The sequence below is a fragment of the Uloborus diversus genome, unplaced genomic scaffold (assembly GCF_026930045.1).
Source record: "Uloborus diversus isolate 005 unplaced genomic scaffold, Udiv.v.3.1 scaffold_897, whole genome shotgun sequence".
Lineage (NCBI taxonomy): Eukaryota > Metazoa > Arthropoda > Arachnida > Araneae > Uloboridae > Uloborus > Uloborus diversus.
Genome location: NW_026559118.1, coordinates 21,564 through 43,495, shown reverse-complemented (window position 1 = coordinate 43,495; position 21,932 = coordinate 21,564). Strand labels below are relative to the sequence as shown.

Here is a 21,932-nt window from a genome sequence, read left to right as displayed (position 1 = left end):
TATTAAATTTTTCTACAATGGAAAGATTAAAGAGAATTAAAAAAAAAAAAAAAAAAACCTTTACTTCCAGAAACCACTTAGCATAAGAATTTTAAGAAACTATTAAAATCACTCTTAAAAACATATGTGTATTTATGAGAGAACTAAAAAGTAATTGAAATTATTTTGAACTAAATTTTCAAACAGTATAATAATTGTTGCAAGAATAACAAGTAATAGTGAAATAATAGAAGTAATGTAGTTATTCTTATATAACTAATTGACATATTTATGCAAAACAGATGAAACCATTTGACATCCATTCATAGGGAGCTTTTCACTAATCAAGAACATAGATTTTGATGAATGAATACAGCATTTTAACATTTAAAAATAAAGATATTTAATTAAGTACACAAGTTAACTCTATTTCAAATGATTTCAGTATGTAATGAAAGAAAAATCTTACATTGCTTTTGTAACAAACAACTTTGAAATGCAAGTGATAAAAAAAGAAATAATAAAGCAATTAGTTAATTTCAAAATATATAAAAGAATACAACTTGGTTGTAAAATAAAAGAATCACTTAAGTCCGAAGAAAAGAAAACCTCTATAATCTGCGGTGACAACAAATAATATAACGGCAAAAAAAAGTTTTTTTTAATTGAAAGTTCAATTTTATCAATCAAATTTAAAACACGAAGAAGTAATAACTTTTAAACTTTTATAGTATTAATTCAAAAACCAAAGATTTCTTCTTGAAATTCTGATTACAGTATGCTAATTACTTCCAGACGATGGAATAAAGGCAAAGGAGCTAAGGCATTAATGAAGGCTTCCTCTTTGCCTGTATGGTTGTTTATTTTACGTAGCATTGAAAGCGTAAAAGGAAATGTCAAGCTAGGTAAAATAAACAACCTAACAAACAGAAAAGCAATCTTAGGAAGTTCATCCTGTGGGGTGTAAGTAAGATTCAATACTTTGACGTTGAGGAAAAAAATGCACAAAAATGCGACAGTGTATAATCACACCTCATTAATATCACATTTTTTTTTTGAGCAGATAATTGGTGGAAAATGCGTAGGGAATTAGAGTACTTAATTTTGTAAAGCAAAAAAAAAAAAAAAAAAAAAAAAAAATTTTCTTCATAAAATCAATTTTCCCTGATTTTTTGTTATTTTTTCAAAATTCCCTGATATTTCCTTGACTTTTCCCTGATTAATAAAGTTCCCTGACTTTTCCCTGATCTCCCTGATCTGTCGCCACCCTGTTCTCCGTATGCAGTGTCCTGCTTACTTTCCCCGACTTAAATTTAATTGAACTTGCATGGGAGGTTCTTGGCAGACGTGTTGCGCGAAGAACCGTCCCTCCCAGAACAGTATAAGAACTTAAATCCGCCTTGAGAGAGGAGTGGGAAAACATCCCCCAAGCACTCCTCAATAATTAGTGGGGATTATGGAAAAACAGATGCAAAATGTGCATTAGTGTCCCTGGTAATCATACATCATATTAAGGTACTCATGTCTCCATCATTCTGACTTAGATATTGTTTTCGTGGTTGTTTGAAAATCATCTAAGTAGGATTATTTTTTTACTTCATTAATACAGTAATATTTGTATTATTTTGTGCTTATAATAAAGGCACATCTTCCCTACTAACTATATACTTTGTTTTGTTTATTTAATCAAACAATTTATGAACAGTAATTTTTATTTTAGTATATTTTTGGTTCACAACATGTCACACACATGTGACTGTTTATGTTGCTTTATAACTTGTTTAATTAAAAGTACATACTTATTTATTTTTTTTCCACAAGTGTCTCAAATACTAATTGTTTAAGTATAGTTAAGTTTTTAATATTGTTTTTTAGTTCGTTTTAGTAGGACAAGGAGTCATGTCACAATATAAATTGTCATCTCCGTTACCTAAGCACAAAATGCCATTTCTCATTAACACGTGGCAGTAATGACATCACATTTTATTTTCCATGATACAAGGGAGCCCCCTTTGTTTATTTTCAGCCATAGTTAAAGTTGCGAGATTTTTGTAAAGAAACAAGAAGACAGATTTTGCTTTAAAAACTTAGTGAGGTTATTCTGACTTTTCACCTCCGTGAATTTTAATTTCAGGGATGTAAATTAATGTAAAAAAAGGAGTGAGCACGTTTTCATATGCTTAACATGTGCAGATTATAGCAACGAAGAAAAAAAAATCCCTAAAAAATATCTTATTAGACCTATATTAATGAAAAATTCCTCACCTCCGTGAAGACCCCTTATCAATGTCATTATTTCTGAGGTGAAAGTAAATGATAAAGGGGAAATACATCAAGAATAGGCATTTTACCAAAATTATAAATTGCCAGTATATCCTCAAATTTACTAATAAAAAGTTTTTTTTTTATTCATTTATTTTTTTTTATTTCCGTGAACAAAGCATTTTTTAAAATTATTATTTTTATTTATGAGTAAAATAATAAGAACTTAGCTGGGCCATTGTTTATGGTTACTTCTAATAGGTAAAACTTTCATGTAAGAATTAAAAATAAAAAAAAAAGGTTTCGAAATTGAAAAACATTTGTGTTCAAAAGTTACGTTTTCTGGAGAATGACCCTTCTACAAAACTAGAATCCATTCAGAATAATTTTGCACATCCAGTTCAATATTGCCATAAGTGCAATTTTTTAATTTTTGATTTCATCGCGATATTTCAGTGCCAATACGTTGTACTTTGACATTAGATGCAGCATCAAGTGATTTTAGTTAATTGTAATTTCATTTCGTGAGAGCTCTGAAACACCGCCGAAAGATCAAAAGTTTGCGCTCGTTGAAATATTGAATTAGATGTAGATTTTTAGTGAATGCAGATATGTCTAGATTTTACCTTACTTCCTGATATATTCTAATACTAATATCTAATTATGTCATGAAATCATAGAACATAGTTCAGAGTTGGTAAAAAAAAAAGTTTTTTTTTTTGTTTTTGAGAAAAACCAAAAAAAAAAAACGTGTTTTTTTGGTTTAAACCGGGTTTATTTGGTTTAAACACTGTTTGCAAGAAAAATAATTTTTTTTTAAGGAAAATCATGAAGATTTTATCAATAATTGTTAATTGTTATCAATATTCATATTAGTACCTAATTTCTTCGTAATTAATTAAATAATTAAGAGTAAAATCCTGTAATTTCATTTCCTCATTGGTAAAGATTTCTATGGGAGAATATTTTTTGAAAATCATAATAAAAAGTACAATTCGTAAATGAGCCTTGGTATAAATAATCAAAGAAATAATTTACTGTGATAGTTCAGACATTATTAATTACAAATAACCAAAAATGAATTCTCGTAAATTAATTTCCTCATAATCATAGCTATCTACGATAAATAAGTAAAATTAAAATCACGCATTCTAAAACATGGTAAGTATTTTGCAATATCTCCAAAGGAATCACAAGTCCGATGTACATTACATAACTTTAAAAATCAAAAGATCAACGTATATTTTAGTTAAAGATTTTTAAAAATGTTACAAATCATGTAATTTATTTACCTAATGTATCAGTGACAACAATTATAGAAACAGGACAAGTAGGTTTTAAGAAAATCATTATGTTTTCCATTGTAGACACAGGGTTCATACTCTATTTGGATGAAAAAATTCCATGACTTTTCCAAGACTTTTTCATGACTTCATAAAAAATTTCATGACCTTGTTACATGAAGAGAATAGTACTACAGTGGTGGACATAATTATAAACTCAAAAAAATATTTTTTTTTGGTTTAATCATAGCTTAACTTAATTTAACTTTTTTTCACTAAAGTAAAGATGAATGGTTAAAAGAAAAGTTCTAAAACTAGTACAACTCATCAGTTAAATTAAAAAGTTAATGAAGTTAGAGAATATGAAAAATTAATATTATTACGTAATTTTATCATTACGTGAAACCTGGACAAAAGTATAAACTCAAAAGTAAAAAATTCAGGATTACAAAAAAATTTTCTTCGAAAACATTGATTTAAAGCTATCGAACGAATAAATGTTGCCATCAGTGATTGCTAAATATTTTGTTTTTGAAAATTAATGAGAAACATTTAAATGCACTGCTGGACAAAATTATAAACTCAAGACCTTTTTTCATTTTATCAATCATAACTTCACCCAGTTTAATTTAATTTTTTATTTAATGAAACAAATAATGCAATTTAAATGCTCAACTTTAATATATAAATAAACTTTAAGGGCTCTTGTGTAGTATATTCCAAGTTTTGGATTTTCTCATCATTAACTTTTTTTCTGAAGAATAAAATAAAAACATTCTTGTCATTAGCTACTGCTTATTTTCTTTATCATTATGTCAAACGAAAAAAATGCCACTGAAAAAAAAAGTAATAAAAAACATTTATTTTCATTTCAGACGATATTTTATCATCAGATTAATTTTTCTTTATTATTCAAGTGAAACTTTTTATCGTCTGGTTTTCATGTTCAGAACGATTTGAGCTTTTTTAAGTGCAAGTTTTCATTCTGTCGAGTTGTTAAGTTCTTCGTGCTTTGGTATTCATTGAGTTTTGAAATGCCTCAAGGTTTAAAACTTACAGAGCAACAAGTAGGAAAAATTGTGGCCTACAGAGATGCCGGTAAAACCCAGCGCCAAATTGCCTATTTAGTTAAATGCTCCCAAGGGGCAGTAAAAAACGTACTGAAGGATCCCCCAAGTTATGGAAAAAGAAAAAGGACAGGGAGGTATTCGAAACTAACTGAGAGAGATCGAAGATATATTTTACGCACAGCATCAAACACAGGAGCTTCTTCCAGCAAAATTGTGAAGACTTTAAAACTCAAGGTGAGCTCTAGGACAGTTAGAAGAGTTCTACAACAAGCTCAGAATATGAAGTGGAGAAAAATGAAAACAGAGCCAAAACTGGAGGTTCAGCATATTGCTGAAAGACTACAGTTTGCACAGAGACATATGTCTTGGAAAAAAATGTGGAATACAGTTGTTTGGTCCGATGAAAAAAAATTCAACTTGGATGGTCCAGATGGCTTAAGATACTATTGGCATGACATTAGAAAAAAAGAACAACACATATTTAGCCGAAACTTTGGTGGAGGTTCTGTAATGGTTTGGGCTGGTTTCTCTCAGCATGGTAAAGCAGGATTGGCGTTTCTTAATGGAAGACAGAACGCTGAAGATTATCAATTAATCCTGGAAGATCATCTCTTACCTTTTGCTCATCTAATTCCTGGAGGTAACTGGTTATTTCAGCAAGATAACGCGAGTGTACACACAGCGAAAAGTACAAAAGAGTGGTTCAAGCGCTGGGGTATCAAAGTTATCAAATGGCCAGCTCGTAGTCCGGATCTTAATCCGATTGAAAATCTTTGGGGGACCATGGTTCGCAAAGTTTATCATGATGGGCACCAGTACCAAACCACAGAGGAATTAAAAAGGGCAATACTTTCAACATGGAACCATATGCCACAGCAGCTGTTGGAAACTCTTGTGAAATCTATGCCCAGCCGCATATTCGAAGTAATTCAGAAAAATGGTGGCCCAACTCGTTTTTAAAAGTTAGTAGTTTATACGAATGGCTAGATTTAATGCAGTGTTAATTTTTAAAACATTTCAAATATTGGTTTTTTTTTTCAATTTATCCATGTTAATAGCAAAATTACATTTTCATAAATCCATGCTTTGGTTTTTTTTACAATAATTGCAAATGTAACTTAATTAAACTTAAAAAATTTAAATTTTGTCAGCTTATAATTGTGTTTATGCAGTATCGTAAGTTTGTCATTTTTTAATTCAGCATTTGTTCATTTTTGGATATTAAATGATTAAGTAGTTGAATAAAATTCTACCAAACTTCAGAGTTTCTTACTTTTGAGTTGATACTTTTGTCCAGGTTTCATGCGTTATTAAGTTTTCAAAGTTGAGAATTTTTTAAATTAAATTACTTATTTTATATTTTTTATGAGTTATACTGAACTTAGGACTATTTAGTCAGTTATTTATCTTTACTGGAACAAAAACTTTTTTAACTGAGTTCAATTATGATTGAAAAAATGAAAAAAAAAATGAGTTTATAATTTTGTCCAGCGGTGCATTTATATGTTTCTCATTAATTTCCAAAAACAAAACTGTTAGCAATCACTGATGGCAATATTTATTCATTCTATGGCATTAAATTAACATTTTCGAACGAAACTTTCTCGTAATCCTGGATTTTTTGCCTTTGAGTTTATACTTTTGTCCAGGTTTCACGTAATGATAAAATATGAAATTAGCAAATTTTCTAATTTCATGAACTTTTTAACTTAATTGATAAGATTTACTAATTTTAGAACTATTTCTTCAACTATTCATCTTAACTTCAATGAAAATAATTTAAACTGAGTCATGCTATAATTGAAACAAAAGAGAAAAAAATTGAGTCTATAATTTTGTCCACCACTGTATTAGTACTTTTACGTGAATGCCACTAACTCATTGAAGCACTTACTTGTGATTGAAAAAATATCAGTGTACACCTAAAAAACTAAACTATTTTTACTTGTCTTCATCATACTTTAAGTAAAGTAAAAATACAGTAAATATAACGGTGCTTAAAAGTCTAATAATTTTTTTATAAACAGGTAGAATGATAATGAATGGGACAAAGGTTGAATGAATCATTACACTAAGTTTCAATAAATTTGCTCAAACGTTGCCTTTTAGCAGCAGCAGTGCATTTAAGCATACAAATAACTTGACAGTACTTTGTTTCATTAAAGAAAAGTCACATTCTTTAGTAAATACATGTTTCTAAACCAAGTATTTATATTTAAAAAAAGAAAGAAAAATATTTAGTAGCGAATAAATCTTCTGATTCAAATGTACTTGTTTACTTATTTGCACATTTTCAAATACATATAAATTAATAGGTTCAGAAATTCCAGAACATAGTGTTTGATTCCTGACATTGAATGTAGCAGTGGGTCGCATAGATTAGTCTTGCGGGCCGTATGTTGGGAACTACTGTTTTAGAATTTTAGGATTCACCTATTTCTCTATTCTATCACCTAACTAAAGACCTTCATTTTTTAAAACTTTTAACAAATTTATATAAACCCTGATAAAATTAGTAAAATTTTACGACTGATAGAAACAAACTTGGATGCAATTGAATTGCATTTTTTAAATGGGCGTGGCAAAATCAAGAATGTGATAGTTCGCTACTACAGAATATAAAATATAATAAGTGTTAAAAATAATGGTAAATGCAAAATGAGTGATGTCCAAGCAGTAACATCACATTGCAAAAAAAGACGAGCGGCTTACAGAAGTGGATGTAATGAGATTTCAAAATTTAGATTTGTTTTTGGGATCGTTCAATTTTCCAGTTTTAATATGCGATACTGTTAGGTGTCACTCAATATTTCTAATGCTGTTTTAGCTACTGTTACTTTCTCTCCTTACCCAGGACATTTTTTCATGATTTTAAATAATTTTCCATGACTCTGAATGAAAATTTCAATTTTCCATGACTTTTCCAGGTCTGAAATTTGCATATTTTTTTCCCATGACTTTCCAGGATTTCCATGACCCGTACGAACCCTGTAGACATTATTTTTCTTGGTTTAATGTATTTAGGAATACAATTTCTTTATAAAAGAAAAAAAATAATAAGGAGCCTCAGTATAAAAATACTCTTAACATATTTTAATAACGAAGACTCATAAAAATTAATGTTGATTGATTCTTTCAAAATTCATACATGAGACTTCATTTATAATAGTGAGATAAAAAAGAAGTTTTTTTGAAAGGTGAAAATTCGGTAGTAATTTTTTTTCATGAGAGCATTGAGTTACAAGAATATTTTCTATTTTCATAATTTTATATATTTTCTTTCCTTGCTCTGACTGCATCATTTATCGGGGATGCAAAAAGTGTGCAAGTATAAGCACAATTTTATGCCTACTCTTAGTGTTCTTGGTCTTCTTTAGTTATTTTTTCTCTTGTCATTTAAATATTCTAGCATTAAAATTTATATACACTGCATCGCTTCAATGGCACATAATCTATCTCAATGAATATTAAGAAATCTAGCAAACTTAGGTAGTTAATGAAGTTTTGGCTGAAATATGCTTTTTGGACTATTTTGAAATGCAAAAGACTGAAAAATAATGATAGTTGAATAAATAAAAAAAAAGAGCTACTTGACTTTTTTCTTCATGTAATTTTAGAAAAACTTATCTTTTTAGAAAACCCATTTTTACCCGTTTTAGAAAAACTGCCTTGCCTAATAGGAAAGCTGCATTGATTTCAAAGAACAAAAGAAAAACTATTTAGCAAATTTGCATTACCTTAAAAAATATAAGTTTCTAAATTTATTAAATCTGTAATTTATCTATAAAACTTTGCTAGTTACTTTGCATCAATACATAGAATTTATGAAAACATTTGGGGGAAAATGATGAAAAAAAAACCCGCTTGGTTTAAACCAAACAACCCTGACACAGTTATAAACTGTTATTGTGAAAAAAATTTATAGTTTTATTTTCAATCGGAAATGCTCCAAAAAAATTAAAATTGCTTATAAGATGAAAAAAGTCAATGTTTTCTTGGATTAAGCAGGGGTTAAGGTAAAAGTTCGAAAGTAAACTGTATACATGAGATTGGTGTTTTTCTGCGATTTTAATAAGTAGGTTTTGTTTTCGCACTGCACTTTTTTAGGTCTTCTTGAGTATATCTACGGTTTCTATATACGAGCGGTTGTTCTCAGAACATTCGTCCCACTGCATTATGAGGCAGGCCTTTTAAAAAAGTTTTCTCAATGGTCTATTTTTCTTATGAAACATACAGCATCATTCTGTAGGAAGACATTCAAAGCTGGACCTCATGGCTTGAGGGAAAAGTTGGGTTATGTGCTCTCGAACATATGCCACAATGGCTTCATGGTTCAACTATGTATGCATTTAAAAAAAAATACAGCCTTATTAGATACAACTAGATTCATTGTTTGAATTTGATCCTGCAGTAGTTCACAGCATTCCTGCAAATGCAATGTCATATAGGTAAGTGATCAATCTTTTAGACAGTGATTATGAACCAAATTATTTAAGTAACAATAAAATCAATCCAAATCGATTTGGGATTCGGAATTATTAAAATGTTTCCTTCAAATATCGGAAAGCTAAAAATTTGTGAAAATAGTAGATTTTAAGAATAAATCAAAGCTTAAGAACTGCATAAAGACTAAACATTTTCAAGCAAGAAAAGCACTGAAAACAGAAGTTTTAATCAAAGCTCTAAGTGGGAGCAGCTCCAAGTGAAAAGATTGGGTAAATTCCAAGCATAAACTAAAAAATAAATAAATAAAAAAGAGTAAAATAGATGATTTTAAACATTAATTCTAGTTCCTGAACATGGACTATTTTACTGCCAGGCAACATTTTAAAACCTCCAGTACTTAGTGAGAAATTTCAGAAGCAATTGAATTTATTTCTTGTAAGGGGCCCTCTACAAATGATGTCACACCTTGAAGGGAGGAAGGACAGTTCTTCAAAGTGGCAGTAAGTGCCAAGGGGGAGGGAATGAAAAATTTTTCCAAGTCGATATTTTATATTTTAGAAATCGCGCGATCAAACGATTTGGCAGTTGATCATATTTCATTTGCATCTGGAAGGTAAAAACGTATTAGGATTGTTCTATAAATAACAAATAGCGTAATATGTAATAAAAGAATCGCACTATGTATGTCATGCTTTATTTTTAATTATTATCGCATCATATACCAAAAAAAAAAAAAAAAAAAGAGAAAACATTCGGTCTAGATCTCAACTTTTTAGTTCTTTGAACAAAAAGATTTACTTCAACAATAATAGTGAATTTAATAACGATTCCAGCGATCCAGTGATCTAAGATGCGTTATTTTATTATTTTGGAAAACCAAATGGAATTTTACGTTTGAATAGGGAGGAGGGGTTTGAAAAATCTTACGTACTCTTACATGGAGGGGGTTAAAATTGCCAAAATCATTCTTCCATAATTAATAAATGGTGCCTTACATGTGACAAAAGGAATGGTGGGAGGGGGGCGCTAAGGTGAAGAGGGACATCACATAGGGAATTGTTGAAATAAGTGTGACATTTATGGAAAGCCTGTAAGGTAAAAATATATTAAAGCAAAGCATTTCTATTACTATGCTGAGATAGTAGTTCTTTTCCTCTCAAAAATGTTAGATCCACCCACACATAAAGCTAGAACTTGATTTTAGTGGGGTTCAACAACACCAATGTTATATAATTTTCCCCCTTCTTGATTTTCAACTATATTAAAAGATGTATAAAACTTATAAATATATAATCTTTTTGGATATTTTCTTTATCCCTCTTCTTTTTTTCATAATTTAACTTTACCTTGAACTTTATTCTTTCTAATTTTAGCTTCTGATCTTCATTTTTTTTTCTTCTAGCGTTAAAGCTTGAGTGGTAAATTTGAAGTTATCTAATCACTATGAATAGTTTTTGGGGTTTTCTCCTCCCAAAACACAGGCTAATCTTTGTCAAATCATAAACATTTAGAGAGAGAACAACAAGAAGTTCCATCCAGAACTAAACAAGTCACTTTCCTGTATACCAATATCTACTTTCTAGTATATAATCAATATTCTCAAAAATAGCTTAAATGGAAAATTGTTTCAAACATAACTTTTAATATTTTAAGCTGATTTCTAGGAATAAAAATGCCTCACTCATCTAAAAAATTAGATGAGTAAAAATAAATAAATAAATAAACGAACAAATAAAATAGCATCTTTAAAACAAAGCAGCTAATACAATTTTTACATTACGAAAAAATCTTTAACCGCTTTCAAAAAGAAAAAAAAATAATAAGCTGATTAAAAAAAAAGCATCACATCAAAAAAAAAAAGTTTGTTCTTCCCCTGTTGTCAAAAACTATTTTTTAAAATGAATTAATGTGCTTTCAAAAAGAAATAAAAACAATAAAATGTCAACTGTAAAAAAAATGTCTGCGCATCTTTATGTAGAAACATAGAGGACTCCGAATTGATCCGCCAAAAACCGATTACAAAATTTAAAACTTTAGAGTGAAAATAAAAACAGATCATATTAGGAATAATTATCTCTCAGTAAAAACCATGGCTGCGGAGTCGGAGTCAATCTCATTTTGGGACAAAAGAGTCAGATTCGGGAGTCGAAGGCCTTTAATTCATAGACTCGGAGTTGGAATCGGTCATCTTCCCTTTAAGTTCTCAACTCAGCCGATGTTTGCGAAGTCGGACATATTTTGAGATAAATGAGTCGGAGTCTAATTTCCAAGAGTTGGAGTCAGTTATTTTTATTCTGTGCATAGATTTTTGCCAAAGCTACGAAGTCAGAGTCGATGTCGGGGAGTCCGACTAATTTTCGGGCACAGAAGTCGGAGTCAAGTTCCCCGAAACTCTCAGAGTCAAAGTTGGGAGTTGTTCATCAAGAGGTATTTCCAACAATAGTTGTTTGAAGTAAATCCGCCGTTAAGTTCAGAATCTATATTGACATCCAGTTTTCCTGACAGACTGACTATCTCAATACACTACACTCCAATTTTTGATATTTATTTAATTATTTTATTTATTTCTGACTTTTTTTCCCCCCAATATTTTTAAGAGTTATACTGTTCTGTAAATAAAGCATAGATTTGATTTGTATTATGAACAGAGCTGAATTTAATCTTCCACCCCTAGACAAAGTTAAAATAAAAAGAAAACACCTTCAGTTTAAAATCACAGCTAAAGCCCCTTGAATATGGTCTCAAAACTTAAAAAGTTAAGCTTCTGATTAAATAACCAGGTTAAACTATACACAATGGTCAAGGATAGGTTATTAAAAGATTTACTCAAGATTATTTGTCACTCTTCCCTATCCCACCGAAAAAAAAAAACTTTTTAGCTGTTATAAAAGCATGAAATTTGTCCACTTTTCAGATTTTTTTTTTGTGCATATTTCTTTTTGTGCTTTTCTGCATCAGGTGCTCTCATTTTCATTGAAATTTCATATATTTAATGCAACTTAGGAAATGTTGGGTGACGATTTCAGAATTAAGGTATTAATATTTTTTATTAACTCTTAAATCCACTTTAGGTGTTACCCCCCCTTACGGGTGTCACCCATTAGAGACAGGTCACCCCCATTCCCCCATGTTGAAGTTACTGCCTGTAGTCCAGGAACTTATCTCCTAAACAATTAATTTGTGTAATTTATTTTCAAAACATTTTTGGCGGTTCAATTTTTGACCTTCTATGGCCCAAACCTAGACCATGGTCTGCCAGTTGCTGCCCTATAGTCTTCAAAACCTCTTTCCATGCATACATAGCCCAAATTTCTATCTAATATCCCCAAACATCCACACAAAATCGAAAAAAAAAAAATGCAGGAGCAGAGTTCTAGTGAGTTACCATGAAAATTACAGAAATCACAAGAATGCCCCCCCTCCCCTCAAGGGCTAATGCACCCTAATACCACAAAGACCATACCCCCCCCCCCCAAAAAAAAAGAAAATATCCCTCAAAACACCCTACTTCCTAAAAATTTCAATGCTATGGCAACTCTTGGGTGGGCACCCCTGGTAACCAAAACTTCTCCGAATGCTATGCAGGCTCCACAAAAGACAACTTTACTTTCAGAATCATTTGACAAACTTCTTTCAGCAGTTTCACCGTCAATATGTCGCTCAAAAAGATATTTTGATTAACCCATTCCTTGCCCCGGCCGATACAGGATCGGCCGCGCAGTTTATGTTAAAACTGCCCCGGCCGATTCAGGCTCGTCGCAAGAAAATGGTTCCTAACTGCCTTCGACGAACCTGTGTCGTCACGTCGTTTCTTGCAGTTTTTGCTTCGGCCGAATATGTGTCGGCGATCCTCTGTTGGGCTCTGGTGCTTTTAGGGGAGCGGTAATCAAGCTCTTTTCCTTAGTCAAAAGGGATATAACTTATAGTATTTCAAGAAACTATTGTTGTAATTTATTTTATTTTACTAAGATATTAACCTTTCAAGTACTCTTGGATGGGACACGTATAATGCTTTAAATATTCAGGCAATACATTTTTATCTTTTCGTGGAAGCTTTGTTTCTTAGCATTCTGGCATTTGAACTCATAATGAACAAGTGTGAAAATGTTTCCTTACTCATTTTACCAATATTTCTATGCTTGAATAAAGCAAAGAAACGGAAATATTTTTTTCTTGTTATCAAAGATCCACCCTCTTACACAAGCATCCTTAAATAATGTTTCATAATCCTCAAATTTTATAATTTATTTTACGCAATAATATTTTTTAAAATTCTCTTACATATCTTAATTTTGTACAAGTATGTTTTTTTAAAATTATGATGTGTTTACTACGCTTTTTATTTATTTGTATACTATGATTATTTTTTATTATTTATTTTTTTTTCTTTATTTATTTTTAAATGATGATATTTTCAAACTTAAATTATAACTTTTTATATTCGTGGCACCCTTTGATGGATTTTTAGCGATACGGTTTTGAATATTTTTAATTTCAGAAACAAAAATTATGACAACCGCATTGACTATACGTAATAGTGGGCCATAAAAAAAAAATATATGCTACAGTACAAATGAAATGATAATATCTTGAGTTCTTTTCGCTTTACTCATACGAAATGAAACATTCCTTTTCTCCCTTTCTTTTCCGGATTTTATTTATTGTTTTAAAATAGCTCCAATTTTTTAATTACACCTTCTTTTATGAGATTTTAAAAATAGAAATAAAATATTTGGTTTCTTTCCAATAATCAAATTGCCTTAATTAGTAAATAATCCAATGAAACTAAAATTTATCGAAGTATGTTTAAAAAAAGGAAAACAATCCGACTCTATTTCAAGCAAGATTTTCTTTTTTTCTTCTGAAGACATGTTCCCAAATACAAGCAGTTAAAGCTTGCTTTGAAATTCCTTTCTGATTCAAACTGTTTTGTTGTAAGAAAATAATGTGGAAAGGTTGACCACAAGACACCAAGGGGGACACCTCCTTATGGATTCGACCTCTCCCAGGCTGTCTCTGTTATTCCTTTCTCAGATGGGGTCTTTTACTTACATGCGCATAAGTATCCCTTAGGGAAATAGGGGATTCGCCACAAGTTTTTATCTTTTGTAATCATTTATCTTTAAAATACTTCCCACGCTTGAGCAACTGATATCTGGACACTCAGAAGGGATTTAAAAGTCAGAGTTACGATAAAAGAACCGACCAGCTAATTGGTCGTTTTGAAGGGTCAAAATATATCAAAAGGAACCGATGAATACTTTTTATCCTCTTAGAAAATCATTCCCACAGTTAAAGCATTTTTGTCCATTCAATTCCCATGCTCACAGGTTGGATCGATCAGTCAATTGTTTGAAGAATGTTTTGTTGAGCCCTTTTGAAAGATAGATCTTCTTACATTTAACAGTTTTGATTTTTCAAGTGTATAAAAAGAAAAAAAAATTATACACTGAGATAAAAGCAAAAAGAAAAATAAGTCAATAAAATAATTAGTGTTATAAAAATAATTGCTTTTCGTCCTATCCTCTATTGTTTATTATTTTCCCGTTATTTACTGTGTAAATTTAATGAATATTTTAACACATATTAGCAACCCTGTATTTTATTGCAGTACTTAATCTAGTACCTAAAAATTAATAAAGCGGAGCGATTTTCGAATGCAAGCTCAACAGCAAAAACAACATTAAAACCCCCGATAGCAAAATGGGGCAAAAAGTGCTGTTACAACGTAGCAAAAAGCAACTCCGTTCGTTATCTGTGGCATGCGCCTTACGGCATTTCGGGCTGGTCATGGAATGGGTTAAAAAAAATTACAATCTGAATAAATTCTCTTAGTTAGAAATTGCATACTCAGGCCAGGTTCTGGTGTAGGAGACCTGGTCAACGCCTAGGGTGCCAGATTTTAGAAGCAAATTTCGTGATGGCAAAATATAAGGAGGTAATAAAATAATTTTAAAAAAAAACTCAAATTTGTTAAATTGTTTTTCTTTATTTTTTTTTTTTTGCAGCTCAAATTGTAGTTAAACATGAGAGTATGCTTGATGATTTGTGAAAAAATACGTATTATTAAGATCAGGGTGCGGCACTTGTCAACATCGCGTGGGGCCGCAAAACTACTAGAGCTGGCCCTGTATGTACTAGTGTATTTTTGACCAAAGCCAAAATAGAATTTTTAGTTGTCTCATTCATTATTTTAACACCCACAAAGCTGGATCTTAGTTCACCACTGAATTTCAATGGCATGTGCATTAACAATTTTCTCATACTCTTTATTTATAACAGCATTTTTATCCTGTTATTTGTTTATTTTCTACTTTCAATTTGAAATTCTTCATTGCTATTGTTCACTCATTGTAATTACTTTCAATTCCTCAGTTTTTTTTTCTACAATTTCATTTTTACATTGAATAACAGTCTAAAGAGACTCTTGAAAACTACCAATTTTTGAGTATGTACTACAAGTTTAAATATTTTTTAAGGCATTTTCTTGTTCTTCAGCTTTTAACTCAGGCCTTTACCATTTATCTTTTCTCCTCCCCTGTAATTCATTTTCAGTCACCTCAAAAATCTTAATTACAAAAGGCAAAATTTTGAAATAATTGTGGGAAAGAACGAACACTAGTCGGTCATTCAAGAAACAACAATTGAACAAACTTGAGAGTGCTGATGATAATGCTAGCAAATCACAGAAAAACTCAAATCTTATTGTTACTAGAGGAAATGATGCCTTCTACCTTCATTATGAATTAAGGTGTTTGATTAGAATGACCACAATTGTTATCTTGATCTGATTGCACACATTTCTAGTATTTTTTCCTGATAAAATAAGCTGAAAATCTTAAAATGGCGACAATATTCAAACCATTTCACTAAAAGAAAAAACTGTTGTAAAACTCATGTTACTCTTCTCCCCTCTTTCTTTATTAGCTTAAACGGTTCCCAATTTTCCAGTAGGCAGAGTAGGCAGCTAGCTGCCTTAGGCGACAAAATTTTCAGGGGCGTCAAATTTTGCTTTAACCACACATTTTTTAAATGGATTTTTTATTCTTGAAAATAAAATATAAGTGTCCTTTCATCTTTCACCAAAACAATTTTTTCTTTTAATTTAATAATGATTACTATCCAACATCTTATGAAAATCAAATGTTCTTCAATCATGGTAATTGATCCGCGTGCAATAGTAAATGAAGATGAAAATAGCGAACTAAAATTTTTGGGAGGAAGAAAATTCGAATTTTACCGAATGATAAAACACGAACTTACATGTATATCATACATACGTACACAACATCTAATGAGAAGGAACGATAGGTAACTTTAAAAAACAACTTTAAAAGTAAAAAAGAAAGAAAAAATAATATGTTGCAATATTATCTCCAAATTTTATGTCGTCAGCAAAAATTGCTGAATAAAGAATTTTTTGGGAAATAGCTGTGACCCCCACCTCTAAAACTGAATATCAGAAAATTCTACCCGCCCCTGAATGTGAAACATCATCATTTCTTCATAAGCTTGACAGTTTAAATTTCGGGAACTCTTTTTTGCGTGTTTGAGTTTTTGCTCCTTTTAGGGGGGATGAGGCAGATTTCAAATCTGCCTAGAAACGCATGGAGCTAAATTCGGCCCTGAGCTTAAATACTTATTACCCAAAAATATGAACAAAAGTATACTGTGATGTAAATACATAAATCATACCATTCATTTTTCCATTGAAGCAAGAATAATGCTGGAACATTGTCTGATGCATGAAACAAACGATTTTTCTCATCTTTTTCAATACAAATAAATATTAACAACATTAGTGTACAATAAAAATAAATGAAACAAGCAATGATCTAAGAAAAATTTGAATAACGATACAACTGATCATATATTAAAATATGAAGTAAAGCAACCATTTATAAAAAGCATTGTACACTTTTTAAACGCTACATGAGAAAACTACAGCTGTACCTGTCATCACACAAATAATTATTTCATTAAGCAAATAATTGATTGCATTTTTTTCAGTTAAATTTAAAATACCAGAAAGATAAAAAATTGTGTAAAGAAACCTTATACGTATAGAATGAAAAATGTTTTTCCTTCAAAAGTAAAGCTGCGAGTATCAAAACAAACAAAATTTCTAGATTAGTTTCACGCTCAACAATATGTTACATGAAACTTGAATATTTAAAACTGAATACGACAGAAATCTATGTCACACATTAAAGAGTAAATATATTTGTTCTATTTTTAGCATTCAAATAATTGAGATAAAATATTAAATTTACCTCTAATGGGAAAAGGTTTCGTTCCAGACTTTTTGCGCGCGGCCATTACAAAACGAAAACAGTGTCACTTAGCCGGTGTTGCCGATCTCTAAAACCCAATATCAGAAAATTCTAGCGTGTTTTTGTTTTTAAATACAAAGCAAAAATTAAATGCTTTGATTTCTTCTTCTTTGTTACAAAGAATACCGGATGGCTTTTCAGCGGAAATGCTATCAATCTAAAATGATTCAAGGTTATGGACTTCTGTGTATGCTCCGCCTTGAAATTCTTGGCAAGATCACTGGTCAGATGACGGACGTGGAATGACGACACTGTTTTGCGTAGTCCTTCGAAAGAACTCGAGCGCGTGGTGACTGAGCTGCTGATGAGAAACTGATGAATGAATAACCTTGAATGAGGGTTGAAAGTTCACTGGAGATGTTTTATTTCAACTTTATCGAAGAAATGGTGTGGTAAGATTAGAAAAAATACACTTGCCAAGCATTTTATTTCACTGCACATGAAAGTGCCCCAAAAAAAAAAAAAAAAAAAAACACTTTATTTATTACATGACGTAAATTCAGTTTATTAGATAACTTTCACTAAGAAAAATATCAAGAATTAGTAACTGAAGTGTACTCTTATTTACTTGGACGAAAATATCAATCACACAAAAGTTAATGAAATGCTCAAATTCTTCATCGCTCTCTTAATCAGCTCAGAAAATTTCTTTTGATTTTATTACAATACATTTAGTGTGCTGTCAAATGAGTATGATGTATTTACAAAACATTGGAAAAATAAGGACATGAATGTCAAAAATATCTAAGAGCGCTATCTAAGCTTTTTGGAACTATTCAACCTTTATGTTCTGGCGTCCTTGGAGATAAAAATTTAAGTTATGGTCAATGGACAGAGCCTGATTGCCGCAGGGGCATGAGGGGCACAGGCCCCTCCCCTCAGATTTCAGGGGGGCCCAAAATCCCCTTAATTTATCATGATAATTAAAAATAAATAATGATTTCACTCAGAATCTAGAGTACAGTGATATCATTTATATTTGTGTAAATGCTAAGAGAAACAAAAAATCTCTTATTTGTTGATAAAATTCCCCTTAAAAACTTGATGTCTTTACAAATCCTAAAACCACTCCAAGTGTAGTCTGTATTTACTATTAAAAGTTATATCATAGGTAACTTTGATATTTACGGTTTAATGCAACGAGCAAAGTTTAACCACAGCTTATATAACTATCGTATACAATATCTCTTCTATTTTTTAAATGCATAATACTCTATTGTGATATGAGGTACCTCCAAATTTAGCATGGTATCGAAATATTTTATAGCTTCATTATATAGAATAAGCAGGAATGGGGGAGGGGGGGGGGGCAAAATAAATTTCATGCCTAATGTCTTCAAAAATCTAAGTCGGGCCATAGGGGGGCCCTGAAATAGAACTGTGCCCCGTGTCCAACATCAGAATGATCGGGCTCTGTCAATGGATGCAACCTTGCTTGTGGAAGAATATTGTAGTTGATAAATGATTGAATATTTACATAATTTACAACTATTTGCAGAGAGCAAAAAAATGTGCCAGTTTAAGCTTGTTTTCTTTATAGGCGACTGGCATTGTAACTAAACATACCGAAATCGGGCCTCCGTGTGGCCTAGCGACGGTAAGCGCTTGCTCTAACAGTTGCCTGAGCGTTCGCTCTGAACATGATTTCCTTATTTTTTGTGTTGAAAATTATGTCCTATGCTGAAATGTATTTGTCCGTCATATTGATCGAAAGTTCATAAAGGCAGTTCCTGTGAGACCAAGTACACGAACTCGAATGCAGGCCCGGACTGGCTCCTTCTGGGGTGGTCGGTTAGGTACTGGAAAGGGGCCCCCTGGTATGAGGGTTCCGGGGGCCCTCCCCGCTAAAATGTGAAAAAGTTATTTTTTCCAAATGTGCTTTTCCTTTTTGGACATGTTAAATAATAAAACAAAAGTTAAATTCATGTATAAAAAACATGTGTTTGAAGTTTTACTTGACTTTACCTTTAGTAGAACGAAATTTCATACCATTTTTACAAAATCTATTAAAGGTGCGTTATTTATTTATTATTATTTCTGAATTGTACGTTTTTTTCCCTCCTTTATTTATTTTTATTTATTTATTTATTTTATTTTATTTTATTTTATTTTATTATATTTTTTTTTTGATTATTTACCTTGTAAGGGGAGAGGGTGTGGAGAAGGATTGTGATGCAGAGCAAAGGTTGGAAAGGTTTTTTCCGCCACCGGTACTTACCGTCCTGGGAAATACTATGTTTTTCCCACACGAAAAAAACTGATTATTAAAAATATAAATTCAGAACAATCTTTTAAAATATTAGAATTCAGTTCTAAGAAAATAATAGCTTGAAAAACAATACACAAATTACAAATCATAATCGTGTTTGTATTCTTCGTCTTCTACTTCCACATTGGATCTTAGCATCATATAACGAAACACTAATTAAGAGACTTTTTGCAAATTTTATTTAAATTTAACACAAATTATTTGTTGCTTCTCTTGATGACCCTGGTATTTTAAAGTTTAAAAATTTTAGTTTATTGTGATCAAAAATATTTATTTAGGAAATTAATTATTGATAAAAGAAATTGTGAGCAAATTTTATGTTATTATGCAATAATAGGGAAGTTTTCAATTTTTCAATTTTATTTTTATATGATAAGGTAACATGTATGAACATCATAGGTGAAAAAAATTTTGCGATACGATAAGTAGTTTTTTTTAAATTAACTTTTTAAGTTCAAGCACTTGTGACGTCAAATGGCATAGGAAGTGACGTCATGCACTCTTCCGATAGGGGAGAAGCCGAAGGTCACGCATTCGGCTTCGAAGACGAAACGTAAAAGGCTTATCTCCTTGCATTTAACTCCTCGCGTTTCTGGAACATTAAACCTCTCATCCTCTCGGAAATACTCGAATATCATCATTGATGTTACATGAGGAAGATTATTTAGATTGTGCTTTAACGAATCCGGTATCCATAGTGTGTTCAAAAGGATTATTGAATTTCTAAAAAATAAAAATATCAGCACGCTCAAAATTTCCCTAGCGAAAACAAGGGATCTTCGGCGGAAGGCTGCCCGTTCGCGCCCTGTGACGTAGGCTCGTGACGTTTCAGAAGAGCGCACTTTTGCGCGTGGATTTTTAAAAATTCATTCAAAATCACGCTGGTTTAAAATTCGACGATGGTGAATTTTTTAGTTTTGAGGGTCAATTAACAATATCCAATAGCTAAAATATGAACATTTAATAGGTTGCAACTTCCCTATTCTTATTTATTTATATTCCTTTCTTACACAATAATTAAAAACCCAAGGAGAATTTGTAATAACTATTTATTTCTAACCTTCATTCTACACATCATATTCAGATAGTCAAAATATTTCTCACATATTGTTATTTAGAAGTTTTTTTCCGGTATTTACCACTTTTGAAAAGCGATAGCTTTGTGCAAGGTAAATTAGATAAAAATAGAACAACGTTTAAAAGCACAAAAAGGATAAAAAGTTTTTTAAAACGCAGACATGTTTCGGAGGCAATAGGAAGGAGGCTATTGCCTCCGAAACATGTCTGCGTTTTTAAAAACTTTTTATCCTTTTTGTGCTTTTAAACGTTGTTCTATTTTTATCTAATTTACCACTTTTCCTGGTATTTTTTCCCAGTATTTCCCAGCGGGATAATAAAAAAAAAAAAAAAAAAAAAAAAAAAACAAGTTTTGGACGGGAAAAAGGCAACCCTGTGTAGAGCCCCCTCTTTCGGTGGATTAGGGTAGACCGGGGCACGTTTACAAAACGAACTTTTTTCAAAGCGAATTATAACTGGAGGGCCAACAGTCATAACACACACACAGATTGATGCCGCTTCCTAGCAAATATCCTCACAAGGTTTTAAGCATCAGTCGAGCTTCCGTCTAGCATGCAGAAGGAATTATCGGTTTTCTACCAAGTCGAGTAAATTTTGAGTTGAACGTTTTGAAGTTTATTGTGAACAAATATTAGTTAAGAAAGAACAAATATATAAAAATTAGCACAATTTTATCCTTTTTTGAGAATTGTATATGTATGAACTGAAATGTTATTAACTTTTTTTGCACGATAAAAATTAATCCAAGCTTGGCGACAGGGCAAATTTACGCGTTGACGTCTGAGCACCTTTACGCACATTCTATACTGTGGCTTACTTCTAAACGTGCCCTGACGCTTTTTTCGCTCCAAACTGTCTCAGAACCTTTTAGCATCATCAGGCTATTTAGTTTTGAAAATCACTATTTTATTTTTTAATTGAGTTACAAATTCGTATCTTATAGCTTACAATCATGTAGTGCTGTATTCATGCCCGCTCAGTTTTTACTTTATACTCTATTCAGTCTGTAATAAATTTGCTTTATTTTAACTATGGTAACACATTATGTTCAAAACACTCTAACAGAACCACGTTAGGTGTCTATATAAATATACGTAAACGTGCCCCGTGTCCGGGGTAAGTTTAAGCAACCGACTTGGACTTAAAAATGATTTTTTTAACGGCGGTTAAAAACAAATTAAGGAACAACTGAATATACTTATCTTGACTCCAT

At 31.3% G+C, this 21,932-nt stretch overlaps 1 protein-coding gene across 1 annotated transcript in view; it reads right to left on the bottom strand.

The window, feature by feature from the left end:
• The window catches only part of LOC129234002 (6-phosphofructo-2-kinase/fructose-2,6-bisphosphatase 1-like), a gene marked incomplete at its 3' end in the record, with an annotated part of 54,609 nt that extends 37,045 nt beyond the window's left edge, over positions 1-17,564 (bottom strand). The window contains 1 exon segment of the mRNA XM_054867911.1: positions 17,314-17,564. Coding sequence (XP_054723886.1) covers positions 17,314-17,359 — 46 coding nt within the window.
• Between the last annotated feature and the right edge of the window lie 4,368 nt (positions 17,565-21,932).